Source organism: Capra hircus, chromosome 20, assembly GCF_001704415.2.
Source record: "Capra hircus breed San Clemente chromosome 20, ASM170441v1, whole genome shotgun sequence".
NCBI classification, from domain to species: domain Eukaryota; kingdom Metazoa; phylum Chordata; class Mammalia; order Artiodactyla; family Bovidae; genus Capra; species Capra hircus.
In genome coordinates, this window is record NC_030827.1 from 327,337 (window position 1) to 338,747 (window position 11,411).

Here is an 11,411-nt window from a genome sequence, read left to right on the forward strand (position 1 = left end):
TTGCCCTGGACATTTATTAAAATGTATTTTAAATAATGACTTGAGTCAAAGGGAAAACATCAAAACATCAACCAAAGTTGGACCTTTGAGATGGATTTAAAGCATAAGGGCAGTCTCTAGCCTCTGTGGTATCATTGGGTGGGTTAGAAAAAGTGTTTCCTTCTTCAAGTTAAAAAAAAAAAAAAGACCAACCCAATTGCATCTGTGGATAGTTATAAGGTGATAGCCCTGAGCCCAGCTAGCTGGAAGACGAGCTTGACACTCAGGAAAACTATGTCAAAGTGAGTTGGGAGCTGTGAAAGAAAGGAAAAAAAAAAACAAACCAAACTGCTAAATAATGAGTTTTCCCTTAAGACTGGAGGCAAGCTTCTAGTTAGTAAAGTGCCTACTAGCAAGATATTGAAGGCCAGGAAAAAAGTCTCACCTGAGGAACATTTTCTTTGATTGAACTTAATATGCTCAAGGCCCTGACTCCTAAGGACAAAGAGTGCACTTGGTTTGAAAGTGAAAGTCGATCAGTCGTGTCTGACTCTGCTCTTTGCGACCCCATGCAGTGTAGCCTGCCAGGCTCCTCTGTCCATGGAATTCTCCAGCCAGAATACTGGAGTGGGTAGCTGTTCCCTTCTCCAAGGGATCTTCCCAACCCAGGGATCTTCTCAACCCAGGGATCGAACCCAGGTCTCCCACATTGCAGGAGGATTCTTTTCCAGCTGAGCTACCAAGGAAGCCTGCACTTGGTTTAATACTCAGTTGGTTTTCTATAAGCCACTACAGGATTTAACTGTTCCAATACTTTAGGTAAATTTTGCTATTTTAAAAAATTTCTTGTAAAAAGTAATTACATCTATAACACCTGATGTAAATGATTCAGAAGCAAGCTTACTAAGTTTGTCTTAAAGGATGCCTGCATTCATAGCCAAGAAATTCTCAATTTGTAATTGTGTTGTTAAAAATCATTCAGATATTCTCTGATTAGAGTAGAATATTTTTTAATGGAGCTATTCCTAACATCGGAGAAGGCAGTGGCACCCCACTCCAGTACTCTTGCCTGGAAAATCCCATGGATGGAGGAGCCTGGTAGGCTGCAGTCCATGGGGTCGCTAAGAGTTGGACACGACTGAGCGACTTCCCTTTCACTTTTCACTTTCATGCATTGGAGAAGGAAATGGCAACCCACTCCAGTGTTCTTGCCTGGAGAATCCCAGGGACGGGAGAGCCTGGTGGGCTGCTGTCTATGGGATCGCACAGAGTTGGACATGACTGAAGCGACTTAGTAGTAGTATTCCTAACATTATCTCCCTAAAATCACGGAAAGACTGAAGCATTTTTTGTGTTCTGTTTTGTAAGAATTGCTTTCTTTTGCAGAAGCACCTCTCCTAGAAGGGGAGCAATAAGGGCTCCAGGTGCTATGAAAGAATAGGGACCCTCACCAGGGACAGCTTCTCTCAGCCATGCACCTCAGTGGTACAAAAACATACTACAGTTGAAAACAGGTTGTGTATGGAGGGGATAAGGGGAAAGTCAATGAATGTGATGAATATGAAAGTCACTGAATGAGAGGAATAAAACACTCCCCTCCCCTCCAAAAAAAAAAAAAAAAAGTAAGGAAAGGAAAGACTGGTGTAGCTCTAGGCTGGTCTTTAGTCACCAGGTGGGAGTTTAGGAAGCTTCTGTCGAGATCCAAAGGAGACAGAATCTAGGGACAGGCCACAATGGCGCAGTGACAGAATAAAGACCTGGTTGCTAGGGTCAGGGGATAAACACCAGAAGCCTGGAAGAAGAGAAATGGAGCCCTAGCTCCTTGCCCCCTTCCCCACCCTCCCTCTTAGGTTGTGTGAGATGTTACCTTTCACCCAAACATCATCTTCCTGATTTCAGACCTTAACTCTGGTCTCTGAGTTCTGCTTAGTTCCACATTTTCTACCCATTTGCACAGAGGACCACCACCTCTCCTTTCTGGAATCGCTAAGGTTTGCTACTTCACTTATGACCTGGTCATCAGCCCTACTAATTCAGCTGAGATGGAAGTGCCCACCCCCTCCAAAACACTTAAGCCTCCTGATCTCAATGAAGAGTCTTTGGACCCTAGGATTCTGATTGCCTTATTTGAAATCGGATCACTTCCCCCAGTTTCTTGCAGTTCTCTTCCTTCGCTAAAAAGTAGTGACCATGAAGCAACTGAACAGCGAATTGCAAAGAAGTTTGAAAGCCTCTTAAAAGAAATTAAAGATATTGTTAAACATGTGACAAGTTATGAACAGAAGGTCACAGAAACAAAAGAATCTTTTAAGGAAACCAATATGTCTGAGGTGACAGAACTTAGAGAAAAAATCGTAGAACTTGATGAAATAAATAAAGTACTAGTGAAAAAACTGCTTGCTAGTTTGGACCTAGGGAAAAAAGAGAATGCAAAGAAACAGGAGATGAGGTTGGACAACCAGAAATCTGAGGACACAGTGCAAGACTGTTCAAGGGATTTGGTAAATTGTTCAAAAGGACAAAACGCCCTTCCTGAAACTCAGCTAAGTAAGGAAAAAGCAAAGCACAGATTCCCTGACATTCAAGAAGAAAATACCAGACTGAGGAACAACATGGAGCAGTTACTACAGGAAGCAGAACACTGGAGTGTGGAACATACCGAACTCAGCAAACTAATAAAATCCTATCAGGAATCTCAGAATGACATCAATACTCTTAAAAATAATGGCACCCATTCCCTAACTCAAACAAATAATGAGTCAGCTAAGCAAGAACTGGAGGAACAAGTGAAGAGACTGAGACGAGACACATATGTATTGCATTTGATTGCAACCTTGCTGGAGAGTGAATGCCAGATCTTAGAGCAGAGAGTAGAGCTGCTCGATGAACTCCATCATCAGAAGGAAGAGCCTCTGCAAGGGGAGCCCGTGCAAATAAATCACAAGCAGAACGACAAGGAACAGAAGCCACCAGAGGCAGACGAGGTCAAAGTACATGAAAAAAACACGCCAGAAGTGGAAGGTACATTTCACAAAAGAGATCAGTTCTTTAGAAGCCTGGATATTTGTCACAATAAGAAAGCTCATAATAACCAGTTTAATACTCGTATTGCAAAAAGAGCTCTTGTGGTAAAGAGGCCAGCTAGCAGCTTAAGTTAAAAAATACCAAAAGTAGAAGAAAAGGCAGATCTTCAAAAAATTATATGGTACATCCAACTTCAGGCATATCAATCATCAAACCTAAGAGACACCTGTTTGTTCAACCAAGAAATAGCCATAGAACAAGAAGGTTAACATTTAACACTATTCATTACCTTGACGGTTAGGTAAGTTTGGTCTTTAATGACCATCAATGTCAACTTTTGCTCACATTAGTCATCTTTACAAGCTGGTTTTTTAGTTATTACACAGAGAGCTATGACACTTTAACCAAAAGTGAGAATTTATAGGTCCAAATAAGTAAAGACCTAAATAAAAACCACAACAAACAAAGAAAGGGATTCTTTTTTCTTTATTTAATCATTGCCTTGGGGAGGGAAGTTCTGGGGGGAAAAGTATATAACACTTAAATTGTGAACCTTTCAAACTCCCTTTCAAAAGCGTATTCCTTTTCCTATTTCTTATCCATTGAAGTGTGGGCTGTAGTGGAGTTTTAAAAAGCTGATAAATCACCCCTAATCTTCCATAAATTTCCCTATTCCCTGGATCTACTGTTACTAATATTCCCTTCTTGCTCCTCAAATAGTAAATGGTGGGCATACCAGGTAGCAGAGACCTTGGGGAAGGACACCTTGGCTTCTTTAGAAGAATAGATGTGTCTCAAGATTTTGTTCTGTGCTGGAAAAATTCGTCTCATTAATCCAGGTGAGGATAATTACTCAGAATTACTCAGGGAAAAAAGCATTATCCTCTGTTAAGAGGACTGAACTTTTGGTTCCAGGAAAGATGGAGCACAATCCCTTCTCCCTGTTCCTCCCATTCAGTTCAGTTCAGTCATTCAGTCGTGTCCAATTCTTTGCAATCCCACGAATCACAGCACACCAGGCCTCCTTGTCCATCACCAACTCCCGGAGTTTACTCAAACGCATGTCCATCAAGTTGTTGATGCCATTCAGCCATCTCATCCTCTGTCATCCCTTTCTCTTCCTGCCCACAATCCGTTCCAGCATCAGAGTCTTTTCCAATGTGTCAACTCTTCACATGAGGTGGCCAAAGTATTGAAGTTTCAGCTTCAGCATCAGTCCTTCCAATGAACACCCAGGACTGATCTCCTTTAGGATGGACTGGTTGGATCTCCATGCAGTCCAAGACTCTTCTCCAACACCATAGTTCAAAAGCATCACTTCTTCGGTACTCAGCTTTCTTCACAGTCCAACTCTCACATCTATACATGACCACTGGAAAAACCATAGCCTTGACTAGACGGACCTTTGTTGGCAAAGTAATGTCTCTGCTTTTTAATGTGATATTTAGATTTGTCATAACTTTCTTTCCAAGGAGTAAGCGTCTTAATTTCATGGCTGCAGTCACCATCTGCAGTGATTTTGGAGCCCCTCAAAATAAAGTCTGACACTGTTTCCCCATCTATTTGCCATGAAGTGATGGGACCAGATGCCATGATCTTCGTTTTCTGAATGTTGAGCTTTAAGCCAACTTTTTCACTCTCCTCTTTCACTTTCATCACAAGGCTTTTTAGTTCCTCTTCACTTTCTGCCATAAGGGTGGTGTCATCTGCATATCTGAGGTGATTGATATTTCTCTCAGCAATCTCAGTTCCAGCTTGTGCTTCTTCCAGCCCAGAGTTTCTCATGATGTACTCTGCATAAAGTTAAATAAGCAGGGTGACAGTATACAGCCTTGATGTACTCCTTTTCCTATTTGGAACCAGTCTGTTGTTCCATGTCCAGTTCTAACTGTTGCTTCCTGACCTGCATATAGGTTTCTCAAGAGGCAGGTCAGGTGGTCTGGTACTCCCATCTCTTTCAGAATTTTCCACAGTTTATTGTCATCTACATACTCAAAGGTTTTGGCATAGTCAATAAAGCACAAATAGATGTTTTTCCGGAACTCTCTTGCTTTTTCAATGATCCAGCGGATGTTGGTAATTTGATCTCTGGTTCCTCTGCCTTTTCTAAAACCGGCTTGAACATCTGGAGGTTCATGGTTCACATATTGCTGAAGCCTGCCTTGGAGAATTTTGAGCATTACTTTACTAGTGTGTGAGATAAGTGCAATTGTGTAGTAGTTTGAGCATTCTTTGGCATTGCCTTTCTTTGGAATTGGAATGAAAACTGACCTTTTCCAGTCCTATGGCCACTGCTGAATTTTCCAAGCTAAAAACCCTGAGCATTAAGTATTAATATAAAATGAATGCAAGAATACTCTGAAAGATGGAGAAAAGGAGGTGTAATGGCCAGGGTCCCCGAGACTTAATGAACGACGTACTGTTTTGTTTCCTGAGTTTTCTTTTGTCTCTTATATATGCTGGGAGATGATAACCCAGAAATGCCAACACATTTAGACAAAAAAAGCAGGCACCACCCCCTCACCCCCCACCCCAGGCCTGCTTTCTCTTGACAGCAGATGAGAAAACAGTCTGGCAAGAAAGAAACTTTTTAAAAAAATTGCCCTACTCTGGTCAAACTGCATAAAATTGTCTTGCTTCCACTCTCATCCTCGTCAGCAAATACTGAGTAAAAACACTAGGCTTTCACTGTTGCCTGGCAGTGATGAAGCCCTCTTCCGTCTTCCTTCTGAGGTGGTACATACAGAGGAGGCAGAGAAGAAACCTTGGAGTTTCTCTCCCACCTGATGGTAACAAGTTGCTCCTCTCTCAGCCCTTTTCCCAGTAAAATAAAATATCAGTGAAGGCCCTGTGGAGGATAGCCTAGATTTCTATACGCTTCGCCTGTTTTAAACTTAAAACAGGAGGTCTAAGTAGGATCCAGTCTCCAAATACAATGCCCCAAACGTCCAGAAAAGATAGAAAAATAACTCACTCATTATACTCAACTTGAATGAGAGAAGACGATTAACAAGTGCCAACAATGCCATGATACAGGTGTTGGAATTATCTAACAAGAAGTGTAAAGCAGTTACAAAAATGCTTCACTGAGCAGTTGTAAGTACTCTTATAAAAACAAAAATAATAGAAAGTCTTAGCAAAGAAACAGAAAATATAAAGAAGAAACAAATGGAATTATAGAAATAAAAAATATAATATGTAAAATAAACCCAATGAATGTGCTCAATATTAGAATGTTGATGTCAGAGGAAAGATTCCATAAACATGAGGACAGACAAAATAGAAATGACCCATTCTGGCCAGCAGGAAAAATAGGCTGAAAAAACTCCCATAGTCTCAAGAAGCTTAAACTAAAAACTATCTAACATTGGTGTTATCAGAGTACTCCCAAAAAAGGTAGAATGTGGGCTGAAAAGTATTCATTGAAAAAAAATGGCTGAAAATTCTATAAATTTAGTGAGAGGCATAAACCTATAGATTCAAGAAACTGAGTGAACTCTAAACAGTATAAATTCAAACACATTTAAGGCATTCATAATCAAATTTCCAAAGCCTAAAGACTAAGTGAAAAAGCAGGTGCAAAGAACAATGATGGAACCATGATCCAAATGACAGTGACTTTCTAATCAGAAACCTCCAAGGCTGGAAGGAAACAAATATTTTTCAAGAACTGAAAAAAATAACCCAGAATTGTTTACCCAGTGAAAACAGCCTTTAGGAATGAAAATGAAATCAATACATTCTCAGAGGAAAACTGAGAGGGTTTGTCACTATTTGTTGAGAAAGCTCATTTGGCTATACATCTAATTCTCATTTTTTACACTCAAGAAAATGAGTGTTCCCTTTAGCCTCAGGCTTTGTCTTATTCTATTTCCAAAGAGTAATTTCACATCAGTTCAGTTCAGTTCAGTTCAGTCACTCAGTCATGTCTGACTCTGCGATCCCATGGACTGCAAGCAGTCCATGCTTCCCTGTCCATCACCAACTCCTGGAGCGTACTTAAACTCACTTCCATGGAGTTGGTGATGCCATCCAACCATCCCATCCTCTGTTGCCCACTTCTCCTCCCGCGTTCAATCTTTCCCAGTATGAGGGTCTTTTCCAATGAGTCGGTTCTTTGCATCAGGTGGCCAAAGTATTGGAGTTTCAGCCTCAGCATCAGTCTTTCCAATGAACATTCAGGACTGATTTCCTTTATGATTGACTGGTTTGATCTCCTTGCAGTCCAAGAGACTCTCAAGAGTCTTCTGCAACACCACAGTTCAAAAGCATCAGTTCTTTGGTGCTCAACTTTCTTTATAGTCCAACTCTCACATCCATACATGGCTATTGGAGAAACCATAGCTTTGACTAGCTGGACGTTTTTGGCAGAGTAATGTCTCTGCTTTTTAATATGCTGTCTAGGTTTGTCATAACTTTCCTTCGAAGGAGCAAGTGTCTTAATTTCATGGCTGCAGTCACCATCTGTAGTGATTTTGGAGCCCAAAAAGTAAAGTCTCTCACTGTTTCCATTGTTTCCCCATCTATTTGCCATGAAGTTAATGGGACCGGGTGTCATTCACATCGGAGATGCTAAATGGATGAAATGAGAAACTACAACATAGCTGAATCAAGCAATCGCTTCTTACACTTCAGCTTGTCCATATGCATTACCTGAACAAATTGTCAATATCATTTGCTTGTCAGATGTTAAAAGGATAACTTTCTAGTTCTTCATACAAGCACTGAAACTGCTAATTACAGGATTTCCAAATTTTTGAGGGAAACAATGTAATAGGCAACATTTGTTGCATACAGCACAAACTCCAGATAGTCAGAGTGTCAATTTTATATTTTATGTAGCACCATTGTTGTTGTTGTCCAGTCACTAAGTCATATCCAACTGTTTCTGACCCCATGAACCAGGCTTCCCTGTCCTTCACTATTTCCCAGAGTTTGCTCAAACTCATGTTCATTGAGTTGGTGATACTATTCAACCCAGAAGTAACATTTCCATTGGTGAGAACTCAGTCACCAGGCCATACCTATCTGAAAGCAACTGGAAATTTAGTTTTTTAGCTGGGCAACTATGTCACCCAGGCAGAGGGAAAATTAATTTTGGAACACTGTGAGATGGAGAGAAAGTATTTTTGTGTTTCTGCACTGTTCGGGTTTTCCAGGCAAATATTATGGCACCTTGAGATCCCAGACTCAAAGGAAGATGTAGAAGATATTTTCCTACTGCATAAATAATAAGAGTTCAAAAGAGTTATCTAACTTTAGAGATAGATGTTAACATTTTAAGTTGGGGTGCCTCACCCCAACTGGGATTTGGAGGCATGTTTTGTAAAGCTGGAGACACTGAAATTACGTAATCCCCTGAGAGATTTACATTATAAAAGACTTAAGAGTGAGAACCCAGGATCCAGAGGGGTTTTTTCCCCTCTCCTTTTAGAGGGGGAGAAAACAGCTGTCTTTTTTTTTTCTACATAAAAGCCTGGATTTCTTCTCTCATCTTTCCTCCGTCACGTTATAGGCCCCGATGCACGTAGGGTGACATCTGGTTCTCATCTCTCTCCAGGGGTAAGAACTGCAGCAAGAGGAACTGGCACAATTATTATGATGTAAGTAATAATCATCTGTCTCTGATTCAAGAACCTCATGTGTCCATTCAGGATAAAATAGAGATGAATGTTAAAATCCAATAAAGTCAATCAGAATCTCCACCACAGGTCCTATTATAAATGAAGCATAGGGCATGAGAATTTTTCACATATTGGAAATACAGAAAATGTAATTTGAAATATTGCTTCCTACTCCATAAAAGTTGTTTTTCCCTCCTGTCTAGAATATGTATCATGTTATCATGTTATTTCATGAAATTTTCCTATTAGAGCCCTTAGTAAAAGAAAATGATTTCCAGTTAAACAGTATTGAGGTACCAAAAGAATCACTTTTTTTCTTTCCTTTTGCCCTTCCCGCTAATGGAAACTACCATCCACTCTATTCTATTTTCCAGCCACCTTGGTTAACAAAGCACTGTGCAGTTCTGCTATACTTCATCAGACATGTAGTACATGTTATCAAGAAAAAAAAAATTTTTGCTTAAATAAATTACAGCTTTTTAATTATCAAATAGAGTAAGAAATTTCTGCCATACCAGACCTTCTAGATTTGGTATTGACTTTAAGATTTGATAAGTGTAATAAAATTATTCTTCTACCACAAGGTCATATATATTTTTATCCAATCCTAAACATGTAAAGGAAATTCCTGAAAGCAAGTCATTTTTAAAGGTGTTTCATGTGAGTTCCAGTGGGTAATAATCCATTATATTCTTTCAATTAATGTGAGAGTTATTTGGAGAAGTGGCATGGCATTTTCTATGTGGAAGGATCTTTAGGCCATCACTTGTTCACAGTGAAAACCTGGAACAATAATTAGTATCGACCTTATTGAGTTCTTTAACACAATGTTTTCTCATACCTGTCAAATTCCAATTAAAAATTGAACCATTTTTAATTGTTCAGAGGTCCAGTCTTATCATCAGGATACTTCTGTCCAACAGTGATAGTAACTTTTAAGAAATACATTTTTGGTTAATCCTCTTAGAGAAAAGGGGAAATCCACACAAACTTCCTAGTCAAATAAATTTTTCTTAATAAAATTCTTCACAGTAATGAACTAGATTCTTGATTTCAGAGTGCTTGGATCCCTATGAAGTTTTCCCCATCAAGCCATATCAGCACCACAGATCATTTAAAGTTCTTGACAACCGATGGGCTTCCCTGGTAGCTCAGTTGGTAAAGAATTCCCCTACAATGCAGGAGACCCTGGTTCGATTCCTAGGTCAGGAAGATCCCCTGGAGAAGGGAAAGACTACCCACTCTAGTATTCCGGCCTGGTAAATTCCATGGAGTAAAGTTTTCCTCATCAAGCCATAGCAGTTCCACAGATCTTTTAAAGTTCTTGACAATAGTAATGGTAATATTTTAGTAAAAACAAGCACCTTGTTTCCCCTTTAAAATATATTCCATGAGCCAAACATTATTTTTTAAAAGTTGGTTTCCATTCAGATGAAAGAGCTTATTTACTACCTTTTAACTATTTAAAAAATTATGAGATATGACAAATATAGAAAAGCACATAAAACTAATATGTACAATTAAACAAATGATTAAAAATTTAAAAATCTATGTAATCACTCATTTGGTCATATATCATACTATTTTCCATAGTGTGGCCATACCAGTTTCTGTGCCATTCATCACTCTAAGAGCATTTCTATTGCCGTATAGTCTCACTTAAATTTAGTATTGTCAGACTTTTTAATTCGATGGTCATGTAATAGTACCTCGCAGTGGTTTCAATTTGTATTTCCTGATTACTGAGTTAGTTAACTTTTTGTTTGTTCAGTTCAGTTCAGTTCAGTGGCTAAGTCGTGTCCAACTCTTTGCAACCCCATGAATCGCAGCACACCAAGCCTCCCTGTCCATCACCAACTCCCGGAGTTCTGACTCAGATTCACATCCATCGAGTTAGTGATGCCATCCAGCCATCTCATCCTCTGTTGTCCCCTTCTCCTCCTGCCCCTAATCCCTCCCAGCATCAGAGTCTTTGCCAATGAGTCAACTCTTTGCATCTGGTGGCCAAAGTACTGGAGCTTCAGCTTCAGCATCATTCCCTCCAAAGAAATCCCAGGGCTGACCTCCTTCAGAATAGACTGGTTGGATCTCCTTGCAGTCCAAGGGACTCTCAAGAGTCTTCTCCAACACCACAGTTCAAAAGCATCAGTTCTTTGGTGCTCAGCTTTCTTCACAGTCCGACTCTCACATCCATACATGACCACAGGAAAAACCATAGCCTTGACTAGACGGACCTTTGTTGGCAAAGTAATGTCTCTGCTTTTGAATATGCTATCTAGGTTGGTCATAACTTTTCTTCCAAGGAATAAGCGTCTTTTAATATCATGGCTGCAGTCACCATCTGCACTTGGTTTTCGTGAAGTGCCTCTCTTTTGCTTCAAGTTATTGAATTGTAGGAGTTCTTCATGTATGCTGAGCACTGTGATGATTATGAGTTGCAAATATTCTCTCCCACTCTGTCTGTAGTTTGGCTTTTTTACTTTTCTGCATTTCTTTTGCTGAACTGAAATTCTTAATTTCAATGTAGTCCAATATATTAACCCTTTCCCTTTTAATTGTGGCTATGTTTTGTTTAAGAAACTCTTACCTATATCATGGATAAAATTATTCTAAAGTGCTTTAATTTCTTGCTTTTTTACCTTTATTTCTCTAATCACTCTGAATTGGATCTAGACAGAGATTCATCAGAGTATTTAGGTTGGTTGTGCAAGGATTCTGTAATTATGGATATGTTCATGCCCTTTTCCCATGTCTATGCTTTGGGGGTACTTTTAATCTAATAAG

At 39.6% G+C, this 11,411-nt stretch overlaps 1 protein-coding gene across 1 annotated transcript; it reads left to right on the forward strand.

Annotated features, from left to right (window-relative positions):
* Positions 1,772–3,471, forward strand: SPZ1 (spermatogenic leucine zipper 1). The gene has a single exon (XM_005694508.2). It carries the CDS (start codon positions 2,022–2,024, stop codon positions 3,135–3,137), a length of 1,116 nt encoding a protein of 371 aa, XP_005694565.2. The 5' UTR covers positions 1,772–2,021; the 3' UTR covers positions 3,138–3,471.

Bases quoted from the DNA above. Each gene is read 5' to 3' on its own strand.
- SPZ1 (XM_005694508.2), top strand. From the start codon at position 2,022: ATGGAAGTGCCCACCCCCTCCAAAACACTTAAGCCTCCTGATCTCAAT.